The 26,472-nt window shown below is 45.3% G+C and overlaps 1 protein-coding gene across 2 annotated transcripts in view; it reads left to right on the forward strand.

Moving 5' to 3' along the window:
- Positions 1 to 2,118: 2,118 nt before the first annotated feature.
- Positions 2,119 to 26,472, forward strand: part of LOC116947968 (solute carrier family 15 member 2) — a 46,522-nt gene continuing 22,168 nt past the window's right edge. The window contains exon 1 of one of the 2 annotated variants that reach the window (XM_032964317.2): positions 2,119 to 2,365. In XM_032964317.2, the coding sequence (XP_032820208.2) occupies positions 2,264 to 2,365 (102 nt within the window). In that variant the 5' untranslated portion in view covers positions 2,119 to 2,263. The remainder of the gene's footprint in view (positions 2,366 to 26,472) is intronic. The other variant, XM_032964318.2, reaches the window with a different exon arrangement.

Raw genomic sequence — 26,472 nt, forward strand, 5'->3', positions numbered from 1 at the left:
AACGTACATTATGCATGCACATTATGCAAGCCCATTATTGTTCTTGTACCTCCTCCGTGTTAAACTGAGTTAAATATTGGTTGAACTTGCTCACATATATTGCACAAACAAATCCTATATAAACTCCACAGTACATCGCTGCATCTTGCTGTTCATCACTTTAACATGTATTATTTTTAAACAATAGAATTGCTGCTGAATGTCACAATGAATATTAAAATTCTTAGCACTATATTGTTAAGTTGTGAATATGGCAGTGTACCATATCTGCAGTTTATTAGGGCTATTAGTCTCACAACTGACATCAGCAAGAGAAGTCGTAAAACGTGTCATTGAGTTTAGTTGTAAATGTCCTTGCCCTCTAACTATCTCCAAGAAGGTCCAATAGTCCAAGCCTTGTTGAAGATAATCTTAAGATTCCTCTGATCTCCGTACATTTCATTGCCACCATTTAACTCGCGCTTAAGTTTAAAATATATAATTTAACTGTATTTAAAATGTTATTTTTTTCTCGCTAAAAAGTCTTAAGAAAATACAAGACAATACAGTATTACGCATGCACAAAAAGTATCGTGTGAAACGTTAGAGTTTTGTATCCAGTGCTTTGTTAAGGCATTGTTCACAATTATGTTATAGTGGGGTTTCTTCAGTTCCCTGGTCTTCGCGTCCATTGGGGCGCTGCCTCCAAGTTATCTTTTGCTCAATGCGTCTTCCCTCATGAGTTTCCACCCCTCCTTGGTCCATTCTTTGATGTTGCTAGCTTGGCTGATACGCGATTCTGCCATCTTCTCTAAGAGCATTGGTTCGCAACCTCTCTGCAACCCACGGCCACTTGCAGCCTTCCAAAACCTTCCAAAAACATTTCACAGACCACAATTCAATAAAAACGATGGTGTTTGTGAGAAAATAAATCGCGTCTGCAACACTTCTGCGGATCACTTCTCACAGACTTGCGGACCAGAGGTTAGGAATTATCATTGCTCTAAAGCTTTTTATTCATCCTTCAAACTCGATGCTCCTCATCCTTTTCACGTCTCTATACTGACATGATATCGTGGTGCACGTCAACTATGCAGCACTTTGGAGGTGGGGGTGGTGGATCACGCAGATTTCATCATGTGCACAAGCCATCCAACTGAAAGGTTACTATGTATTAAAGTCTGTGGCAGCATAGCAAAAAGATGGCGTAATTTAAATATTCTCAACAAATTTTTCCCATGATAAAACCACTTATTTTTCTTTAATTGGCCTCAGAGGGATGAAAGACTGTCCATCCATGATCGGGATTTGTACTAGCAACCTAAGGATTGTGAGATATATATTCTGACCATTGCACCACCTGACTACATCCCTGTACGTAATGAAACTTAAAAAAATCGTATAACTTTTATAAGATGTACACACAATTTATATGTTACATGTGTAGTGTCCTCCTTCCTCCTGGAGTGTGTGTGCGTGTGGTGTGCGGTGCACACACTCAGTCGGAGATGAGGTAGTTACATGAGGCACCGTCTCTCTCTCTTTATTTATCAGTTCACACCAACTCCGGCCTCCTCTCTCTCAACCATGCTGCCGTACAGCCCAGCCTAGACACAACCTTGCCCGCGTTGCACCGACGGCGTCGACCGAGACAGCCATCTACTATCCGGCCGCGCAATGATCGGGCGAACGCGGCGGCGACGATGACAGCGACGACAAAACGAGTCCACTCCCAGAACCGGCAGCCCGGAGCTCTCGCTCTCCGCTGCTTTTATTCCATTTGGCGCGGCCCTAGCCGCACCTCCCTTCTCGAACCCACCATAGGGTTCCAGGGGCCTTCCGATGAGGTCTTCCGTGACCATTGCCCCAGTTCCTCCGCCCTGCAAGTATACGCGTGTATAGCTCGACGGCATGTGCGCTGCTAACTGTCCACCGCAGTTGCCGCTGCTAGACAGCAGTCGACGCTGCATCACTACACATGTATAGTAAATGTATTGGTGTGATTAAACAAAAGCATGTTTAAATGGGAACGCAACGGACAATGTCAAAATGCAATATGCTGAATTGCACATTTTGATTGAAAAAAATATAAGCCTATGTGTTAAACAAAAAAAGTGTGAATATAGAGCTTAGTAGCTGTGTCCATAATACGAGGGTGGGGGGATTCATCGGGTTTTCACATCACACAATGAGGATTTATAAACAGCGCCGTTCAAAGAAGATATTTGGCACGTGATTGTGACTGGCACACTTGGTCCACGTTAAGGACTGGCTGACTAGGCATATGTTGCTTGCTGGGAGCAGATCCAACACACGTTTCTGGCAGTCTGACCGGACAAAGAGAGGGGACGTCTCTTCGTGTGGACTCGACACATGTTCATGGAAGGTACATTCGGACCGTGTACATTTAGCGCATGAGTACAGTGTGGTATAATGAAACAATATTCGATAAGCATTTTCACGGAGAATAGAGAAAAAACTAATCTGGAAAAAAAATGTGCGAATACAAAATAGAGAGATTCAGTGACAAAGGGAGAAAACATTCGCTTGTTATTGGAGCCAATATGCATGTATCTGATGTCAGTTGTCCAACTGCAGTATTGTGCAATGTGTACAAGGGTGCTGTATGTACAAGGGTGATGTTTTTATCAGTGATCACTGTTTTGCAAAACGTGTTATCAGTTAACTTTTAATCTTCTTGTTGGTAATTGAAACGGGACCCTGGGTATGAAAAGCAATACATTCTATGTATTATGGGCAGCTTGCATTTATAGATTTACAAAATTAAATTTAGGATTTGGATCCTATCAAAATAAAATACAGCAGAAATCAAATTATTAAATTAACGTTTTGCGGAACATGAACCACAATTCGCAGAAGTGGACAGGGCTAACGCAGAGCTGCAGGTGCAGACCTGCAGGTGCAGATTTGCAGGGAAATGCGGAGGCAAGACATTTACAATTTTTGTTTAATTTTGGGATGTTTATTTGAGAAGATTTTCGATTTTCTTACTGAGATATCGAGTAAAAAAATGCAATGATCTTTGAACATAGACATGTGTCAGAATTGCGTAATTAGAGTCTGGGAAAAAACTGGTAACCTCATTTCATTCGCGCGAGCTGGATATGTTCAGGTATCACGAAAAACTATTTCAGGTATCACCGTTCAAGTTAACCATGGCAAGGAACAAACTCATATCAATTGTGGCACGTTTGGTAGCAATTTCATATTACCTATTAATACAAATTTAAAGACTCGTGAGAAGTGTGATTGTAGAAATCTAGCTGGAAATTGTATCGTCCATTGCATAAGCAGCTATTATTTGAGTTTGTCTTTTTCAGAAAACTAATTTCTTTAGAACTGCTTTTTGATGTTTATTTTGTTGTCCCTCTCCTCCGCACCTCCATTTAGCATGGTTGGTTGCGTATGGTGCGAAATAAGTTGAACATACATTCATATTTTGTTGTACTGTATTCTCAAATCTGTATCAATTGATTTAATGATATTCTTAGTTTTTTCGGTAAAGTCACGTTGAAGAGAAACAACAAAATAATAAAATATATATAAACAATCTTCAGGTGTGAAGATGACCGTTTGAGTTATGGTCGAAACGTCGTGAGAATTTTTTTATTGTTTTATATATATTTTATTATTTTGTTGTTTCTCTTCAACGTGACTTTACCGAAAAAACTAAGAATATGAATTACTGCAGTCACGAAAGCTTTAAATCAAAATTTGATTTAATGATGTTTAAGTTAAATAAATGCACAGTTTGCAGCTTGCACAGATATTGTAATTCATATATACAGAACTCATTTGTTTGTACTGTACAAACATGTTCGTCACTTTATAATGCATTTGAAAGAAACTAATCCACATTTGTTTCACTCTGGAGCTCCCTTTGTCCCAAAGTCTCTGCAGCTGATGATTGTGTACCATTGAGTGGTGATTGGTGAGAATTTATGAGGGTTACTGTGGTGCAACCATCACAGTAACCTATCAATGATGTATTGTGGTAGTTGTGTACATTTCCCAACTCAACAGCATTGCCCTACCGCGATCGCAAATACCTTATAAAAAATGTTTAATTTAAATCAGCGTATCAAGTTAAACTGCAATAAACTATACAGCCACCACTCTTAACACCAGCAAATAATTGTATCACTGCCATTTATTGTAGGATTATCAAACCGAGATTATAAAGAACACCTTAATCTCAAGAGGAAAGGGGATATTGAGGCAAAGGTTAATTTAGTTTGTCCAGTTTTTCATGCGAGTGGAGAGTCCCTATTCATCATATTAAGGTAATTTCCCCAAAAGCACTCCAGCTCACTCTCCTTTGCCCATGGGCGGAGTTTACAGAGGGGGGCACAGGGAGGGGGGCACAGGGAGGAGGGCAACACCGCGCCCAAACTGGATACTTTTATTAATTTATTTTCAGTAGTTTACAAAAAATATTAATTATATGCACCCGAGATTCCTAATGTGAGGGACGCAACGCACCTCTCCCCCCCCCCCAAATATAGAAGTCAAACTCCGCCTATGGCTTTGCCTCTTTATTTTCTAAATCATTTTTTTCCTGGTCTGTCTTCAATAACTGCCCTAGGTATATATACTCTGGCGTGTTTCCCAATTGTATCCCTTCAACAGATGTTTTCACTTGTTTAAAAGTCATCTTATAGATTAATTTTGTTTTGCTCAATGTAACTTTGCAGACTTTTCAACATTAAGTTCTTCAATTATTTCCTTCACATCATTTCTATTGGTTGTGTGGTGGCCAGGCTGTAGTTTAAACCTGCCTTGTGCATCGTATACAAAGACAAAAATCCCCCGTATAGGATTAACAGACTGTTGGGGAAAGTGCTGTTAGCGAGCACATATGAAGGCCGGCACGGCACACGAAAGGGTGGGTGGCCAGCACCACGCCCACCCCCTTTGTCTCCCAGGTGGTGATGTTTACACACCGCACCAGGTATTCATTATCTGAACCAGTCCTGGGCCTCCGCTAGGTCGATTATAATCGTCACTGGTGTTGGCTGCGAGTGGGAATTGAACTCAGATTCCTAGGTTCGCAGCGCACCACCCTCACCGCTACACTACCAGCCCAATGTTGACATACGTTTAGTGTTGTGGGAGCATCTGCAACCATTTGGGATGCAAATCTACAGCTCAAGTTGAGCAGATGTCACCTGCTGCAGGAAGACATGATGTCCCTAAGTCTTGTGGTAAATGCTGAAGGAGTGTCCAGTGATCTTAAGAAGAAATTAGCAGTGAAAAAATGGAGGATTCAAAGTCTGAAGTGGAACAATGAAAGTGATGGTAATTGGAAAATAAAAACTGTGCATAGTTGTATATTGGCAAGTCAGAGCAATAGTTAATATATGTTTGATGGGGATGCGGTGGTCACATGCTACGTCGGAAGGAGTTGGGGACATTCGTGCTTTGTTAGAATATACTATGGTCTCTCATGAGGGGGGATGCCGTGTTGGGGGATATGTTCATATAAACTAAAATAAACTATGAAATATTTTTTCTCTTGCCAAGTAAGGCCCGCTGAGCGATATAACTCTTTTAAGAAGTGACCTGGCCACAAAAAACACTAGTCTACAGCCAAAATGCTTCCGAAATAAATGTAGTCCAACTTGACTAATTCTGGGTCACTGAGAATGAAAATGATGCTTTAAATTGTTGATTGGCTCTCGTTTTCAAGAAATGCTACTGGGTCAGTATATTCGACCCTTGACCTGGAAATGGCGGAGGATACGTGAGAGTATGGATACGTGAGTTATAAAGGGAAGGGATCTCAATTTAAACCAGAAATGACTAAAATATATCTTTGACTGGATCTATGAATAAATCTAAGACAGTACTTGCATTTTGAGCAAAACAATGAATGATGCAATCTGAACCTGGAAGTGTGTCATACAGTGAGGGAAAGAAGTATTTGATCCCCTGCTGATTTTGTACGTTTGCCCACTTACAAAGAAATGATCAAATTTCGATTTAAAGCTTTCGTGACTGCAATGATTCATCTTCTTTGGTTCTTTCGGTAAAGTCACGTAGAATGAGAATAAAATAATAAATTGATAAAATAAAATAACACAATAATATTCTCACGACGTTTCGGCCACAACACAAGCGGCCTTCATCAGGTGAAGGGACGAGACTGTCTGGTAGGACCACTCCAGCGCTGTCCTACCAGACAGTCTCGTCCCTTCACCTGATGAAGGCCGCTTGTGTTGTGGCCAAAACGTCGTGAGAATATTATTGTGTTATTTTATTTTATCAATTTATTATTTTATTCTCATTCTATGTGACTTTACCGAAAGAACCAAAGAAGAAAAAAAAGAAATGATCAGTCTATAATTTTAATGATAGGTTTATTTGAACAGTAAGAGACAGAATAACAACAACAAAAAATCCAGAAAAACGCATGTCAAAAATGTTATAAATTGATTTGTATTTTAATGAGGGAAATAAGTATTTGACCCCCCTGAAAAACACGACTTAGTACTTGGTGGCAAAACCCTTGTTGGCAATCACAGAGGTCAGAGGTTTCTTATAGTTGGCCACCAGGTTTGCACACATCTCAGGAGGGATTTTGTCCCACTCCTCTTTGCAGATCTTCTCCATGTCATTAAGGTTTCGAGGCTGACGTTTGGCAACCCGAACCTTTAGCTCCCTCCACAGATTTTCTATGGGATTAAGGTCTGGAGACTGGCTAGGCTACTCCAGGCCCTTAATGTGCTTCTTCTTGAGCCACTCCTTTGTTGCCTTGGCCGTGTGTTTTGGGTCATTGTCATACTGGAATACCCATCCACGACCTATTTTCAATACCCTGGCTGAGAGAAGGAGGTTCTCACCCAAGATTTGACGGTACATGGTCCTGTCCATCGTCCCTTTGATGTGGTGAAGTTGTCCTGTCCCATTCGCAGAAAAACACCCCCAAAGCATAATGTTTCCACCTCCATATTTGACGGTGGGGATGGTGTTCTTGGGGTCATAGGCAGCATTCCTCCTCCAAACACGGTGAGTTGAGTTGATGCCAAAGAGCTCCATTTTGGTCTCATCTGACCACAACACTTTCACCCAGTTGTCCTCTGAATCATTCAGATGTTCATTGGCAAACTTCAGACGGGCATGTATATGTGCTTTCTTGAGCAGGGGGACCTTGCGGGCGCTGCAGGATTTCAGTCCTTCACGGCGTAGTGTATTACCATTGCAACTCCACGAGGTGAGATCTTGCATGGAGCCCCAGGCCGAGGGAGATTGACAGTTCTTTTGTGTTTCTTCCATTTGTGAATAATTGCACCAACTGTTGTCACCTTCTCACCAAGCTGCTTGGCAATGGTCTTGTAGCCCATGCCAGCCTTGTGTAGGTCTACAATCTTGTCCCTGACATCCTTGGAGAGCTCTTTGGTCTTGGCCATGGTGGAGAGTTTGGAATCTGATTGATTGATTGCTTCTGTGGACAAGTGTCTTTTATACAGGTAACAAGCTGAGATTAGGAGCACTCCCTTTAAGAGTGTGCTCCTAATCTCAGCTCGTTACCTGTATAAAAGACACCTGGGAGCCAGACATCTTTCTGATTGAGAGGGGGTCAAATACTTATTTCCCTCAATAAAATGCAAATCAATTTATAACATTTTTGACATGCGTTTTTCTGGATTTTTTTGTTATTCTGTCTCTCACTGTTCAAATAAACCTACCATTAAAACTATAGACTGATCATTTCTTTGTTAGTGGGCAAACGTACAAAATCAGCAGGGGATCAAATACTTTTTTCCCTCACTGTAAAGGCCCTGCTTTGATATTCATCCATTTTTGACATTCGTCCATGCTCTGGTCCCTAACCAGTCGAAAGTGCAAGGTATTCTTGTACAGCACACCGGTGTGTTGGAGAGCCAATCCACAACATTTACCATCTGAGTACGACGTTTCGCCAGTAATTACAACTAGCTTCATCAGGCAACAGCCATATTTGCGCAGAAGTCCACCTGTTTCGTTCCTTATGTTATTCCTCGAAGTCATAGATGATGCAATCATAACTAGGCTTACAACCCTCTGTGCTCTTCAGTTCTTTCGGTAAAGTCATGTAGGTAGAAAAAATAATAGATCACGACGTTTCGATCGCAAAAAAAGAGCAACCGTCTTCAGGTGAGAGAGAGAGACAGGCTGCTGAAGCAAGTCCTTATGTATAGCCGAGAGGGGGGGGGGGAGGCGGGGTTGCCGCATCGGGCAAGAGAGTGGGGGCTAGGGATTGTGCCTAAGCGAGTGAGAAATCCAAAGAGGGGAACCGAGATGGGGGGGGGGGAAGGGAGGATGACCTCCACGACGACGACGAGCTGAGGAGGTGGCCATTGAATTGTGAGAGATTAGCATGTCAATGTAAACGAACCAACGCAACGGTGGCTCTGCTAGTGCTACATCCAGCTCGTTAGAAACTGAGGGAAACAAACGAGGGATAACATCACATCGAGGGAAATCGAGAGAGAGACACACACCAACAGGTACACACACAAAGAGACACACACACAGAGACACACAAAGAGAGAGAGACACATATAGAGAGACACACACAGACAGAGAGAGACACAGACAGAGAGAAAGAGAGATACACAAACAAAGAGACACATAGAGAGACACGCCTAGGGAAACACACACAGAGAGAGACACAGAGAGACACACACAGATACACACACAGAGGGCCAGATCAACTCAATAACAACGGCAGGAGGTTTCTAGATTTTTATGCAGCCCATGGGCTTGTAATTACCAACACGCTGTTCCAGCATCGGCACATCCACACAACATCATGGATTCATACCGGGTCCAAGCAAGAACATCCGCTGGACTACATAGTGACGGAACAGCAGATGCGGGCCCACTTCCTTGACACCAGGACCTACCGTGGAGCTGATCTGCTCACTGACCATCGACTTGTCATCTGTAAGAAGCACCTGCCATTCTTCCACTCCAGTGGTAGGTGTACACCGAGGACCCCATTCAACCCCTTAGTGGCATGGTCTCAGCTAGCTGATGAAAGTTGCAAGCGAGAATTTAATCATCACTTGCGGCTGGGGTTGGCATCGTCCCCTACTCCTGATGTTGAGGGGAAATGGGCAAGGTTTAGGACTGTTGCTCATGCAGCTGCAATGGCTGCTTTGGGGACACGGTCCAGACCTCCCCAGAAACCCTGGCTGACAGAGGAGATGTTCAAGCTGGCTGAGAAAAAGCGACAGGTCCACTGTCATCGGCTACAGCATCACACATCGGAGAGTCATGAGGCTTACCGCAGCCTTTGCTCGGAAGTTCGGAGAGCCGTGAGGCGTTGCAAGGATGGGTGGTGGTCGCGGGTTGCTGAGGAGATGGAGTCTGCCTCAATGGCCCGCGATCACAAATCGCTCTTTAATTCCATCAAAAAAGTAACCTGCAGCACCACACCTATTACCATAATTAGGGGAAAAAAGGTGATCCAATCTCTGACCCCCAGGAACAGGTTTGCAAATTTGCTGAGCATTTGTTAGGTCCTAGGGGAGGGGACATCCCTCAGCCTGGATAACAACGTGGGACAAAGTGGGGATGACCCTGCTGAGGCTGCGGTGCCTCAAATATTGGAAGCCACCCCCTGTGAGTGGCTGGCTGAGGTGCCATCTGTTGAGGAAGTACTGAAGGCGATTCAGAGTCTGAGACCAGCAACGGCACCGGACAGAGATGATCTCCCAAGTAAAATGCTGAGGGAGGGTGGCGTTTGTGCACAGACTGTCCTACATGACATCATAACAGTCTGGACAACTGGACGGGTTCCGCAGGACTGGAAGGATGCCCTGATGGTCCCCCTCTTTAAGAAGGGGGACCGCACAGACTGTAACAACTACAGGGGCATCTCACTCCTCAGTGTGCCGGGAAAGGTCCTGGCAAGGATTATTCAACATCGCCTTGGTAGGCACGCTGAGGAGAGGCTTGCGGAGCCCCAATGCGGTTTCAGGAAAGGGCGGTCTAATACAGATGGCATATTTTCTGTCCGTCTGCTACAGCAGAGGTGTAGGGAATTCCAACAAGAACTACATCTCTGCTTTATTGACCTGGTCAAGGCCTATGATACCATCAGTAGGCCTGGGCTCTGGGTATTTCTTCATGCTTTCGGAGTCCCTGACCCTCTGCTCACGATCATTAAGGACCTTCATGATGGTGAGCAGGCCCGGGTAAAACTACGTGGCCGGGAGTCGGAGCCATTCTCTGTACACCTTGGGGTGCGACTTTTAATAAATGTACTCAATATATTCTTCAATAAGCTGAGCTATTAACAGAAGAATATATTGAGTACATTTATTATATTGATGTAATTTATACTAGTTTTTTTACATCGGTTTACTGTATGATAGTTGGGTAGTTGCAGCCCTTTAGCGTCCATATACTAAATGCCTCTGTTAATATGTAAACTTTGACTTTAACATAGCTATTTCTGTGACCAGTCACAAGCTAATCCCTCAGCTATTTCAATGCTAAATTATCCTGTTTGATATGTAAACTCCTTTGTCAAGGCGCTTCACTTCTCTCACCTAGCTTAAAAGACGCTACAAATCTTAGCAGCATTCATTGAAGCGCTGTCGTCCTGACAGTTCTGTTCCTTCACCTGAAGAAGGCTACTTGTGTTGTGGCCGAAACGTCGTGAGAAGTTTATTTTATTATGTTTTATTTTTATTACTTTGTTTCCATTCTATGTGACTTTACCGAAAGAACCAAGAAGAAGACCCATTTCTGTTCAGCCAAAGAGAGCACAGATGCCTCGTACTTGTGTGAACAAAGCAGATAGCTTCTGCTATGTTTGTGGTGAAGTGATGTTTTCATCGCAACAGCACAGTATAACCACTATGGTTATGAAAGCCTATCATCTTTATTTTGGCTGCAAAATTGGAGACAAAGACAAGATGTGGGACCCACACATATGCTGCAATACTTGTGCAACAAATCTTCGCCAGTGGTTGAACAGGAAAAGGAAATCCATGCCTTTTGGAGTGCTAATGATTTGGAGAGAGCTAACAGATCATATAAGCAATTGTTACTCTGCATGCCACCTCCAGTTGGGAAAGGTGTGTCAAAGAAGGAAAAGTGGACTGCTTTATCCAAACATTCCATCAGCTATACCCCAGTATCCCACGGAGAAGGACTGCCGGTTTTTGATGCTCCAAAATCATCCTCACTTGAGTCAGACAAGGAAGAGGATGAAACTTCTGGTCCTGAACCATCAAAGTCACATGGCCCAGATTTTCTACCATCCTCCTCCTCTGAACCACACCTCATAACACAAGGTGAACTGAAAGACCTTGTCAGGGATTTGAAACTACCCAAGAGTAAGGCAGAGCTGTTGGGCTCCAGACTGCAGCAGTGGAATCTCCTGGCAGGTTATGTTAGGGTTTCCATGTTCTGTGACTGTCAAAAGGATATTGTCCCATTCTTCTTCATGCAAGGTGATCTTGTAGCCGACAACATCGATGGTGTGATGGCAGCCCTCAACATCATTCATGATCCAGATGAGTGGAGACTGTTCGTTGATTAATCGAAGATGAGTCTTAAAGCTGTTTTGCTGCATATTGGCAATGTTCTGCCATCAATTCCAGTTGGTCAGGCAGTCCATATGAAGGAAACCTATGACAACATGAAACATCTTTTGAGGTGCATAAGCTATGACCAACATCAGTGGCAGCTTTGTGGCAATTTGAAGGTTGTTGCTCTCTTGCTTGGTCTGCAGACTGGATACACAAAGTAATGCTGTTTTCTCTGCGAATGGGATAGTCGCCCGAGAGATTCCCACCACATCAAGATAGATTGGCCACTCCGACAGTCATTGGAGCCTGGGAGGAAAAATGTTGAGCATCCCCCACTTTTTGAATCAAGGAAGATTTTGTTACCACCATCACACATCAAAGCCATGGACAAAACACAAGCAGCTTTCAAGTCCCTCCGTGGAAAATGTCCATGGTTAAGTGAAGCTTTAGATAAAGGAAGGTGTCTTTGTTGGTTCTCAGATTCGTGAACTTATTCGAGATGATGTATTTGACAGTGCACTGCATGACAAGGAAAAAACGGCATGGAACGCCTTCCAGTTAGTGGCAACACATTTTCTCGCAAACAAAGCATACAACTACAGGAAGTTGGTGGAAAACCTCCTCAAGGCATACAAAAGCCTTGGTTGCAACATGTGACTAAAGATACATTTTTTGCACTCTCATCTAGATTTTTTCCCAGCGAGCGACGAGCATGGCGAGCAATTTCACCAGGACATTACAACAATGGAGAAAATCTATCAAGGCAAATGGAGCCCATCAATGCTTGCAGACTATTGCTGGACAGTGACAAGAGATGCTCCATTTAATGAATACAAGAGACAGGCCAAGAAGCGCCGAGTAGACACTGTATAAGGACTAAACTATGTACTTAAAAAACATAATAGTGTTTTTCCTTTTGTTTAATAATACATTTTATTTCTATAAGCCTTTTGCTGATTTTTAAAGTGTTACATGAACAGGACAGGTAACATGTTATCATGTAAAGCAACCATAAACACATGAAAAGACCTAGGTTTACAATTTATGAGTAAAACTATACTATCTACACAATACAGATAGACGTAAAATGTTAAAACTTACATATCTTGGGAACAGTAGCCAATCAGTTGTTTTAATTGTCATATGTGAATTCAGCACATCAAAATCCATAATAAACAGCACATTTCATCTCTGAAGCAGACGACATGAAAAAAATTGTACACCAGTGTAATAGATCAACGAAGTGGCTTATTACTTGGAAATGTATAACAGCCAAAAACTCTAAACGCATGTTGATTCTAAATGTAGAGCAAAAAAGCGGAGGACCGAGATAAAAATCCACACCACCACGAGGCGAACACACAAACTCCAAATGTATAGCAGGTTTCAGGATCGGGATCGAACCTACGACTTCATGTATACTAGGCGAGAGAGTTAACAAGCTGGCCTCGGGGTTGAGAGGTATTTAAATACGAATCTGAAGTGGGAAAATAGAGACTTTAAGGTTGGGCTGGTAGGTCCTCTGCGCTTGTCTTATTATGCCTGACTGGAAATAAAGCTTTTGAGGGTTTATCAGTCTTATGTCTTTGGTTCCTCGAGTCCCTGGTTTGAGTGTTTTTAGAGTAGTGGCTGCAAATGTACCCAGCTCTAGAATGACTCCATTTTACCAGTCATGGCAATTCACAGGTAACTGTTTGCATCATCGGGATACCAGAAAAAAGCAGTAAACTTAGTTACTTCACCTGTCCTGAAACAAATTGTTTTATGTTCTGCTAACATGACAGACAGATAACACCATGTGCGTCTGTAGGTGTTAATAAGTAATCTGAAATGTAATGGGGGTGACAGAAACCATTGGTGGGTTCTTTAGGGGTTGAGTATAGATAAATATTTACAAAGGGTGTTTAGGCATGCAAGGTGGAGTCCCAATCGGAGTGTAGCGAGATATGTGCGGCAATTGTTTTTTTTACTTTCAAAAACTATTTTTTATTTGAGCATATATGGCCCACTGAGTTATATAACTCTTTTTTAGAAGCGACCTGGCCACAAATGATAGCTCAACAAAGTGGCTTATCACGTGGAAATTGTTTCTAAATGTGGGGAGAACATGGAAACTCCAAATATGCAGGTGTCAGGGTCGGGATCGAACCCATAACCTCCTGTATACCCGGTGATGTAGTTAACATCTTCTCACCGTGACGCTATTACTAGTGCATTGACCTCCACGACAGGGAGCTCTAGAGAGCCCCTCCATAGAGTAAATTGGCCAACTCTTCCACAATGACCAGAAATTTGTTCATAGGTGGAAGTACCCACACTCTTTGGTTCTATTCGGTAAAGTCACGTAGGTAAAAAATAAAACAACAAAAATCACGACGCTTCGGCCACAACACAAGTGGCCTTCATCAGGTGAAGGGACCAGACTGTCTAGGGGACAGCGCTGGAGTGAACACAGCCAAGCTCAGACCGCGACCTTTAAGCTGTGTGAGAGGAAACAGAGCGCCTTGACAAAGGAATTAACATAAAAATTTGCTTTTAATTGGCGGACTTAGCATGATGAACGGTGTAGAGGGGGTGAACATGTGCAGGTCGGCGAGGGGGGAGGGGAGGGGGGAGTTTACATATTGATGGTGTGAAAAGGGAATTTAAGCAGCTGCGAAAGTTTGGGATACCACTACTTGAAAAAATACCATTCCTCTCACACAGCTTAAAGGTCGCGGTCTGAGCTTGGCTGTGTTCACTCCAGCACTGTCCCCTAGACAGTCTGGTCCCTTCACCTGATGAAGGCCACTTCTGTTGTAGCCGAAACGTCGTGATTTTTGTTGTTTTATTTTTTACCTACGTGACTTTACCGAATAGACCCAAAGAGTATGGATCCTTGCAGTCACGAAAGCTTTAAATCTGGAAGTACCCACACCTTACTCCACAACACACAGAATCAGATCATGTATTTATACTGGAGGAATCCGATGAGCCATACAGCTCTTATTCACAGATGTCCAGTCGGGGCAGGTCAGAATGTTACAACACACAACCAGCTGATAAACTAACTTATTATTATTCCATATGGCTGACACATATGAAGTGGGTTCACGGGACACGGAGATGGTGGCGTAGAAGCAGCACTGTTTATTCAAGCTTAACAAGGGTTACACTCGAAGGGGTAATGGCCCCTTCACCCATATACACGCTGGGACACCCCCTAGGCTATCTAGCCTAATTCCTGTGCTCCCAGTTCCTCCGCTACAGGCGCTAGAGGAGGCTATCTGATCTGGCCCTGGTCAAGCACAGATCACGGCACCCCACCAACCAGACCGACCCTTAAAAGGGCTCTGTCTCTGAGGCTCTGGGGCCGCACTACTGGCTTACCCTGCCAGCCTTCAAAAGGACAGCGGTCAGGGAAGTCCCAGGGTCTATCTAGCCGGTCTTCCTTCTTCACTGGTTTTTCATTCTTGGCCCCAACACACTGCCCCGAGCTCTCTGGCTCCCCGCCCTTTATACCCATACACCACTGAGGGCGGGGCTATAGCGGACGTGGTTGTAGCCATCATGGTGTGACTGTTTGTTACCTTCCCACACTGTGTGTTTCCTTCCCACAACACCCCTACAGGTGTGACTGTGTTACCTTCCCACACTGTGTGTTACCTTCCCACAACACCCCTACATCACTCCCTCCTGTACAGCCTGCAGCCGTCCCGGCTGCAACAATATTGAACAATAAACAATGCAACAAAACCCCAACCGTGTGTGCCTCATAACAACCAAAAGCCCCAATAAATAACCCAACCCACCTATACAAAGATACACTATATACAGCATATACATTCCCCCCCCCCCCCCCCCCGCATTCAACCGGAGCCACCCGTCAGCGCAGCAAAAGGAGACTTAACAGGTGAGTAGAACAGTGTGAACAGAACAAGTGCAACCAGAAGGCAACATTACAAAAACCGGCGTTTTGGTGCGAGTCCGTTTTGCGGGGCCATCGTAGAGGGGGAAACCGGTCGGGCCGGCGGTGGGCGCTATCCGTTCGGGTGCGCAACCCTCCGGCATCCTGGGAGGACAATCCCCGTCCCCGCCGGGTGGCGCAGGCGGCTGGGAGGCCGTCATTCTCGAGGCACCTGAAGATGGAACAGTTAGTGGCATTTCAGGGGCAGGCGGTGAAGTCGCCGTCTGGGAGTCAGCGGACACATCACATGCTCGGCCTGTGTAATGTGGTGGAGGAACGCGCGGTGCTACAAATGGCTTCAGGCGCGAGGGATGTACATACCAGCGACGTTTCCCCACTGAATATGAATACACTGTGGCCGCATGATCTGCACAATTTCCAAGGACCCCTCCATGGCCGCAAAAATTTCGCCGAGGTACTTGAGGGCAGTGCAGCCAGGCTCTGTGACCTGGTCTCCACGCATGTGTGCGTGACTGGCGCGATCACAACCTCTTGTTAGCCTTCTGTTGGAAATTAGAGTTTGGGCGGCTGCCTCTCGCGCCTCGGTCAACCTCAGGATATTAAATTTGACATGGTCGGCCAATTTTGATTTTTTGTTTGGTTTGGAAACCCGCAGCTGAGTCTCAATAGGTGGATCAACATCGCGACCGTACATCAGAAAGAATGGTGAGAATCTGGTCGCCGCATGAGGAGCCATTCTGTAGGCAGCCAAAACCCCCGGGATCTGAAGGTCCCAATCGGTCTGGGAGTCACACACTTGGTGACACCACATGGACGTGAGGGTCCTATGAAGGCGTTCCACCATTCCATCCGTTTGTGGGTGATAGGGGGAAGTACGGATTTTTTTAGTACCGAGGAGTGCACACACCTCGTGCAGAAGGACGCTAGAGAAGTTCTTCCCTTGGTCAGTCAGCAGCCGTTCGGGAACACCTTTGTCGAGGACATAGCCCTGGACAAAGGCCTCGGCAATGGCTGCTGCTGACTGGTTGACGAGGGGCCATGCCATAGGCCATCGAGTAAAGTATTCTACGCCAACCAGCAGGTACTTATTACCCCTAGGGGTCGCAGGGAAGGGCCCCAATATATCGAGTGCAATGAGTTCATTAACTCGAGAGACCGTAATAGATTATATCGGCGGACAGGCGCCCCTCGCTGGTGGCTTCCGTTGGGCGCACTGAGTACATGCATCCAGGAGGTCATCCACATCCCTTGCCATGCCCGGCCAGAAGAAATCCAGCTGGAGCATGGCAAGGGTCTTGTGGGTCCCTAGGTGCAAAAGTCGCTCGTGAGCAGCCCACACGGCCTTACCCCGCAGAGCAGAAGGCACCACCAGCCTGTGACGGCGGGCCTACCCATCCCAATGCATAAGGAGCCCCTGGTGCAGCCCGAACGAATCAACCCCCGTCACCCCCCTCATGGAACCCCCTGCACGACGACGCAACGCGAGGAGGGACGCGTCCTCTGTCTGGAGGCACCCCCATTCCGTAACAGACAATCCCAGCAAGGAGTCCTCTCCCCACTGCTCAATAGGACCCGCAAACAAAGGGCCCTCAGTGGCAGCAGCAAGAATCGGAATATTTACAGCGGGGCTGTCATCTGGCGGCTTACAATGCCCCGATCCCATGAGACAAGCGCAATCTGAGGCAGGTAGCAGGCGAGACAGCGCGTCTGCATTAGTGTGTCGAACACCCTTCCGATATGTGGTTGTGAAATCATAGTCCTGAAGGACCTCGAGCCATTGAGACAATTGCCCCAAAGGCTGTTCCACCCGCAAGGCATATTGCAATGCCGCATGGTCTGTACGGACGGTGAAGTGCCGGCCATACAGATATGGCCGATATTGTTGTATAAAAAATACAATGGCTAACAGCTCCCGACGGGTGACGCAGTATCTCTGCTCTGCCGGAGACAATACCCTACTGCCATAAGCCACAACGCGCTCCACACCACCGACAACCTGTCAGAGCACACCCCCAATACCCATATTGCTGGCGTCCGTATCGAGAGGGAAGGGTTTGGAAAAATCGGGGTAGCTCAATGGTGGGGCCCCCACGAAAGCGTCGTGAAGGAACGGAAAGCGATCTCCTCGACCTAGCCCCAGTGAAATTTCACTTCCTTTGCCATCAGAGCATGTAAAGGTGTATCAATGGTCGCGAAGTCTGCAACGAACCACCGGTAATAAGATGCGAACCCAATGAAACTCCTGACCTCAGCCACCGAGGTGGGGGTCGGCCAGGAGCTGACACACTGCGTTTTTGCGGGATCGGTGGATATGCCCGAATGGTTCACGATGTGCCCTAAATACCGCACGGATTCTTGGAGCAAGTGGCACTTCTGTGGTTTGAATTTTAAATTTACAGCGGCATTTTGAGGAACACGGCGCGCAATCTCAAAAGGTGTTCGTCAAACGTTTTGCTAAATAGAATTACATCGTCCAGATAGATCAGACAAACGTCCCATTGTAAGCCAGCCAAAACCAGTTCCATAAGGCGCTGAAATGTCGCCGGAGCGGAGTGTAATCCCATAGGCAACCAGTTAAATTGAAATAGGCTGTGTGGTGTACAGAATGCAGTCTTTGGTCTGGACTCGTCATCCAATGGAAGTTGCCAGAATCCTGACAACAAGTCCAATGTAGAGAAAAATCGTGCCCCTGCTAGAGCATCCAGAGCTTCGTCCATTCGGGGGAAAGGATATGCATCGGCCACCGAGATTTTATTTAGGCGACAAAAGTACACACAAAATCTCAAGGACCCATCGTGCTTTTTTACAAGCACTATGGGTGCCCCCCACGGACTGGTGGAAGGAGACATCATTTCCGCAGCCAACATGTCGTCCACAGCCGTTTTAACATGATCCTTTTCGGCAGGGCTCAACCGAAAAGGATTCTGACGAACCGGGGCATTTGCACCTGTGTCGATGTGGTGTCGCAGCAAATTCGTGCACCCAATATCATATTTGTGCTTGCTAAAGACGTCAGCGAATTCAATAAAAAGGTTCCGTAATCCGGCACGCTGGAAGTCGGATAGATCGTTCGTTCCTGAACACAGTCCATCCATCCAGCTATCGTCCTCAATGGAACGTGGCCAAGTTGGGGGGTCGGTCCCCACATGTCCCATAAGGAACACATGTCCGCGTCGTCCGCTGCGATGACAACGATCTGCAAGTCCTTAGCTAGTGCCAGAAATGTTTCTGTAACCATCGCGTCCACTCCCTCGCAGTCCATGCGCAGGATAGCCGTTTTTGCAAGGGCCAGGAGAGCCATGCAGTACGCAAGCGGCGACTCTTTCTGGCCCCTGCACAGCTCGTGGAACAGTTGGCGACAGTCCGATGGCGGCCCGTAGACAGTGGAGAGGACTTAGAGCGCCGACTGCAGTGTAGCACGCGCCGACTCGGGGGCCGTGATGAGGGTGGTGAGAGCGTCATCATCCAACGTGGCCGGCAAGGCACGCAGTGCCTCGTTGTCCGTCCACCCGGACATCTCTTGATGGGCGAGGAAGCGACGTTCAAAGGCCCCCCAGTCGCCCCCGTCAGACACAAATTATTTTAACACAGGCAAGCGCTGTTGGAATGATGGCTCCGTTTCCAACAGCTGCTGCGCGTCGTTCCCGCCGTTATTGTCATCACTGGAGGGGATGGGGGTCCCCATCGGCGGTCGCACAGTTGATGACGTTGCGCCTGCCGATTGGTCCTGGCGGCGAACGTCCATCGGTGATGACGTTACGGCCGGTGATTGGTCCCCGCTGTCCACGTGGTGCTGTGGCCCTCCAATCTCCGTAGTAGACACTGCCATGGCGGCGAATCCAAATTCTGGCAGCTGTGTGCTGGCGGGAACAGCTGTTGACCGGCGTTCTTCGCCATGCCGCATCGGCACCCCCAGCCCCGCGCGGTTAATTTCTTCCAGCGTGGATGCCACGGAGTATAGCAGCTCGGCAAGATGGGAGTGAGCCGCCCATAACCCGTCCCCTAACGGCGGCCACTCTTCCAGCTGCGGCGGCTGTTGGGATGCCTGTGGCATTTCGGGATCGTCGGCCAAGTCTGCTGGCACTGTCCCAGCTGCCCCAGCAGAGTCGTCTTCCTCCCCAGATTCTTGCGAGCGGTTTGGCCGTCTTGTGTCCATTATAAAGACCACTCCTGACATCAGTTGTAGTGGGTTCATGGGACATGGAGATGGTGGAGTAGAGGCAGCACTGTTTATTCAAGCTTAACAAGGGTTACACTGGAAGAGGTAACGGTCCCTTCACCCATATACACGCTGGGACACCCCCTAGGCTATCTAGCCTATTTCCTGTGCTCCCAGTTCCTCCGCTACAGGCGCAAGAGGAGGCTATCTGATCTGGCCCTGGTCAAGCACAAATCACGGCACCCCACCAACCAGACCGACCCTTAAAAGGGCTCCGGCTCTGAGGCTCTGGGGCCGCACCACTGGCTTATCCTGCCGGTCCTCAAAAGGACAGCGGTCAGGGAAGTCCCAGGGTCTATCTAGCCAGTCTTCCTTCTTCACTTGTTCTTCATTCTTGGCCCCAACACACTGCCCCGAGCTCTCTGGCTCCCCGCCCTTTATACCCATACACCACTGAGGGCGGGGCTATAGCTGACGTGGTTATAGCCACCATGGTGTGACTGTGTGTTACCTTCCCACACTGTGTGTTACCTTCCCACAACACCCCTACACATATAAACAATTAGATGTTTAATTTGAGGTCAGCTAGCCACTGAATTTCATTGTCTTGAGTGTTTGTGGAGTACTGGCATGCTTCGTTCCAACTTGTATTCAGGGCAGTGCACCATTGTGTGTTCTCTTCTCTGGTTTAGGTGACCATGTTCGCCGGCAGAAGTATCCTTGATTTTCCATATGTGCGTGAAGTGTCAACATCTCCCTTGGCCTGTAGGGATATTCGGTAGTCCTGAGAGTCAGGGTAGCGGCATGAACTGTAGGGCTCCAGAAAATGTGGACATTCCGGTTTAGCTACATGTATATAAGCTGGATATGGACATTTCTCACCGGGATAATGGTGCAGTACTCCATACAGAAATATGCCAATGCGATAGAAGAAATCGCAACACCTAAGCATCTGCTCGCCAACTCGGGCTGGCCTGTTTATGGACGTGTCTTCGTTTTTCAGTGACCCTCTTTTTCAGATGGTGATGGAAGGTGTACGTGCCACAGCAGGATACGTTCAGTTCAATATGGGAACTTTTGTTTGTCTAAATGAAATGCGGATGTTGCATCATTTTCGGGTTTGGCTTTAGGTGCCACCTCTGAAAGTATTCCGCCATGATGTTTCGATCTGATGCGAAGGTTGCTTCAACTTCAGCTGTGGTGCGAGCTTGAGTATGTACATAGGGTCAGGTCGTCCGCTTATGCACATTTCCTGGAAGTTTAAGCAGGCATGTGTAGATGTTTAAAAATGTCGGGCAACCAATAAGCGCTGGAGGAGCCTATTATTTAGGACTCGGGGCGAATTAACTTTGTTGCATAGAGGGACGTGGATTATGCGGAGGATGGATTAATGTTGGTGTACTCATACTGATGGTTAAACAGCAGTATGAGTACACCAAAGGGGTCTATGGATTGTTTAAAAACAGTAATTCTTTGGTATCCTATGTTGGGTCCCATCTGTCTTCCATTTACACTTGCCACTCACTATCTCCCACGGTTAATAATGTGTCAATATTAAACTACATTCTAAAGCACCTGCATTCGTGGTTTTATTTAAATTGGTGAAAATCCCTAAACATTTTAACGTGCATTATTTTTCTGTACTGAATAAATATAATATATAGCTCTTTGTCAATCTCCTGCTGGATGACAGGCTCCCCATGACATCCAGCAGGAGATTGACAAAGAACTATATATTATATTCATTCAGTACAGAAAAATAATGCACATTAAAATGTTTAGGGATTTTCACCAATTTAAATAAAACCACGAATGCTGGTTGTTTGACCATACTTAAGCATGCTGGTCAATGTCTGTTGGTGAAGGGGGAGGCACAAATCAATTCCGATATCACTCACCACTGATAATAGATGTGGCCAGGAATCAAATTCAGTCGTCTGGTACATAGCACACTTCTTTGCCCACTACACCACCTTACACAAAACACAGTACTAAGTCTTGAGTTGAAGCTTTCGTGACTGCAGGAATCCATGCTCTTTGGTTAAATCGGTAAAGTCACGTAGGTAGAAAAATTAAATAAAACGAAAAAATTATATTTTATTTTTCTACCTACGTGACTTTACCGAAAGAACCAAAGAGTACAGTACTTAATACTGTATAAAACTGCCCATCAATCCCCTCCATTCCAAAGATGATAGGTCTAACACAAAGAGGGAGATCTCAAATTTTGGAAATCACACAGTTAATGGAGTTGTTCGTAACATGGTCTTAAAATGCTTTGCGAAGTAATAACATAAGTAAGAAGATAATATGCCTCGTTCACGTACTTGTACCACTATATATAAAAACATGTACACATCCCATCAGCCACACAGCCCTCTGGGAGTAGAAACTTTAGCAGCATTGATTAAACTCAATAAAACTATGGTCTGGTTTCACATTACATCTGAACAGAAATGGAATGTGCTGCTCAAATGATGCACTCCTAGAGGGTGGTGCAGCTGGTGGGATTTTTAAAAATCATTTTATTTTTAATGTGGAGGGACAGATGTTTATGTTATTACCTATATTCTCCACAACAATGCTCATGGTTATTTTGTGTTCAGCAATGTAAGCCATGTTATATGTCATTAGACTAGAGAGACAACGTTGTTTGATGTAAATTATATAATATGGACATGAGAATGTGGGATGATTTCTGTTTTATTAAATCCCAGTTACCCATAACTGTAAAATAAATCGTGCATGTAAAATGTGTTTGTTTGTCTTCTTTTCTGATACTTTTTATTTTCTGCGACTAATTTGTCCCAATTCCGAGGACCTTAATTGATCTCAAGTCATCATAAAAAAAAACATATTCCAATACCATCTGGTGATTGGATAAGAAATTAAGAAGACAACATTTATTGTGCACAATTGTGGCATCCATGAAGAATCGCCCTGTTACAGGAACTTTCAGGAAGAATCCGGGGTGCCTCAGCTGATGCGCTCCAAACTGCTGCCCTATCAGTGATATACTGAGTGGGAGAGTACTGTGCTCCAGCCTGGTCTGGGAGATCGTACACAGAATTCTTAGATGCCCAATTAAATAACACACAGCGCATCATAACCGAAACACTGAAACCGACACCAACCGCTGGCTCCCCATTCTGGTCAACATCCTGTCACCAAATATCCGCACAGACATGCAAGTTGCAAGTTGCATGTCTCTGCTATGTACATCGCTATCGATTCAAGTCCAAAACCTCCTTCTGCGAGCATACTGTCACCGTTCTAAAATCTCAAACAGATCTGGAAGAACGCTGGCAGAGTGGAACAATGTGGACGTCCAGAAAAAATACTTCATTTGAGACCCAAATACCACACTTCTTGGCTTTGACATTCCTCAAAAACAGTGATATACCATCAACTGGATGAGAACATCAACAAGCCAATGTGCACATCTTCATGAATGGAAAATTTAGGATATCAACCACAGTGCAATTGTGGCTATGCAACCCAAATTATGGACTACATTGTAAACCACTTTAGTCATCACTCCTTCAACAGAGGAATAACAAAACTATACAAACTCTTTTCTGAAGCCCTCTCGTGGTGAGCAGACCACAACATTGGCATTTAGCTCCTGAAACCCCCAAGACTAAAATCTATTGAGATTGTTTCCTATTGAAGACGGTTAGCTCATGTAAAAGGGGAATGTGGAATCAACACACGTACAGTGAGGGAAAAAAGTATTTAATCCCCTGCTGATTTTGTACGTTTGCCCACTGACAAAGAAATGATCAGTCTATAATTGTAATGGTAGGTTTATTTGAACAGTGAGAGACAAAATAACAACAAAAACATCCAGAAAAACGCATGTCAAAAATGTTGCATTTTAATGAGGGAAATAAGTATTTGACCCCTCTGCAAGACATGACAGTACTTGGTGGCAAAACCCTTGTTGGCAATCACAGAAGTCAGACGTTTATTGTAGTTGGCCACCAGGTTTGCACACATCTCAGGGGGGATTTTGTCCCACTACTCTTTGCAGATCTTCTCCAAGTCATTAAGGTTTCGAGGCTGACGTTTGGCAACTCGAACCTTCAGCTCCCTCCACAGATTTTCTATGGGATTAAGGTCTGGAGACTGGCTAGGCTACTCCAGGACCTTAATGTGCTTCTTCTTGAGCCACTCCTTTGTTGCCTTGGCCGTGTGTTTTGGTCATTGTCATGTTGGAATACCCATCAACGACCCATTTTCAATGCCCTGGCTGAGGGAAGGAGGTTCTCACCCAAGATTTGACGGTATATGGCCCCGTCCATCGTCCCTTTGATGCGGTGAAGTCGTCCTGTCCCCTTAGCAGAAAAACACCCCCAAAGCATAATGTTTCCACCTCCATGTTTGACGGTGGGGATGGTGTTCTTGGGGTCATAGGCAGCATTCCTCCTCCTCCAAACACGGCGTAGTGTGTTACCAATGGTTTTCTTGGTGACTATGGTCCCAGCTGCCTTGAGTTCATTGACAAGATCCTCCCGTGTAGTTCTGGGCTGATTCCTCACCATTCTTATTATCATTGCAACTCCACGAGGTGAGATCTTGCATGGAGCCCCAGACCGAGGGAGATTGACAGTTCTTTTGTGTTTCTTCCATTTGCGAATAATCGCACCAACTGTTGTCACCTGACAACACTGATGCTCCTGTTGTTTGTGGAGTGACTCATGTGTTCCATGTTATTTATGTAGTTTATTGTAAAAAATTCGGTCACAGTTCCTATGATCACTGTTACATTGCATTTATGGCTTTATTTTTGGTTTGGCCATGTTTTTCTTTATTGTAGTACGGAGTTAGACTGATGGCCTTAATCAAAGTTTTCTTGTTGTTGTTGTTTGACTTGCATCCCAATGGGATTTTTGCACACAGCGTTGGTGTAACGTGCTATTTCAGGAATATTTTGATGTTTTTTCCTGGATTTTCTGTTTGCACATGCACAAAGTCACTTTAAGATGTTTTCTTGTTCATGTTTTTTTTTGTTGCGGTTACACCCGATTCAAGAGCCGAATGGCTCGCAAGGGTATACCAAATAAATGAAACTAAACTATGAAACTATGAACCTTCTCACCAAGCTGCTTGGCAATTGTCTTGTAGCCCATTCCAGCCTTGTGTAGGTCTACAATCTTGTCCCTGACATCCTTGGAGAGCTCTTTGGTCTTGGCCATGGTGGAGAGTTTGGAATCTGATTGATTGATTGCTTCTGTGGACAGGTGCCTTTTATACAGGCAACAAGCTGAGATTAGGAGCACTCCCTTTAAGAGTGTGCTCCTAATCTCAGCTCGTTACCTACGTGACTTTACCAAATAGAACCAGAGAGTATGGATCCTTGCAGTCACGAAAGCTTCAAATCTAGAATTGGGGTCAAACACTTATTTCCCTCATTAAAATGCAAATCAATTTAGAACATTTTTGACATGCGTTTTTCTGGATTTTGTTGTTGTTATTCTGTCTCTCACTGTTCAAATAAACCTACCATTAAAATTATAGACTGATCATTTCTTTGTCAGTGGGCAAACGTACAAAATCAGCAGGGGATCAAATACTTTTTTTCGCAACCAATATCATCTATAATACATTGGGTTTTTTTGTTAGATCGCGTAAATATAAATGTCGTTAAACCCGCCACCAGCCGACACAGTCAATTAGTAATGGTTGTCACGTAAACAGAACATGCCAATTCGTTACTAGTACAGCACACCAGTGTGTTTGGACAGCAAATCTACAACATTCACAATACGACGTATTGCCAGTAATTACAACGACCATCATCAGGCGGCAGCCACATTTGTGGAGAATTCTCCTGCTTCATTCCTTAAATAGAGGGATAGGTGTGATGACTTCATTGTGAGCCCTTCTTCTGCAAAGTGGGGGGAATTATTGAATGCATGTAAATTACAATGGGTATCCACTAAAATAGCAGTACCTGTTATTGTCTGCCTACAGGTTATCCCCAGTGACATATGGTGACCTGTATAGGCATGCATTTAAACAATGTATTATTTAATCGTGATTTGAAGCTTTCGTGACTGCAGGAATCCATACTCTTTGGTTATTTCGGTAAAGACACGTAGGTAGAAAAAGAATAGGTCATGACGTTTCGATCGCAACAGGTGAGACCACAGCAAGAAAAAACTGCTGAAGTAGGCGAGAGATCTGCCATGGCACGAGGTTATATATGCCTTGGTAGTATGGGGGAAGAGAGGAGGTGGGGGGAGAGAGGGGGGCGGGGCAGAAAGTGGACCCCGTGGCAGCACATGGAGAGATCTGAGAGATCGGCTGCAGGGGGGGAGAGAGAAGGGGAGGGGGGTGGGGCAGAAAGTGGACCCCGCAGCCGCACCCAGGTCACTGGAGTGAAGTGGACCACTGATTGCTCAGTTTGTACCCATCTTCTCAGTTGAAGTTATGTCTGTGTTTGTATATCTAGATGGCTTCATGAACAAATCTCTGATAATAGCCAATGGGTTTGCAGAGTACCTTTGTCTTGGAAAAGTCAATTCCGTGTGAGCCCACAGTGTTAAAACAATGATCAGCAACGGCAGAGGTAGTGATCCTACCATGTTTCCGATCTGCCTTGTGTTCGCGAACGCGGTCCGAGACATGTTGTTTCATTTCCCCAATGTAACTGCTGCCCCAGCCACAACTCAGTTTGCAGACACCGGGGTATTGCATATCAGGAATCACATCCATTACAGATGGGATCAAATCACGGATTTTGTGTACTGTGTTGAAACGAACCTGGATCTTGCGTTTTTTTAAGATTTTGAAATATTTTTGGTAACCCCTGCTATGTATGGTAAAGTGATGGTATTGGTTGGATCCTCAGATGGTTGTCTCCCCATAGCTGG

The sequence above is a fragment of the Petromyzon marinus genome, chromosome 2, assembly GCF_048934315.1.
Source record: "Petromyzon marinus isolate PM22_M1 ecotype Great Lakes invasive population chromosome 2, UKy_Petmar_22M1.pri1.0, whole genome shotgun sequence".
Lineage (NCBI taxonomy): Eukaryota > Metazoa > Chordata > Hyperoartia > Petromyzontiformes > Petromyzontidae > Petromyzon > Petromyzon marinus.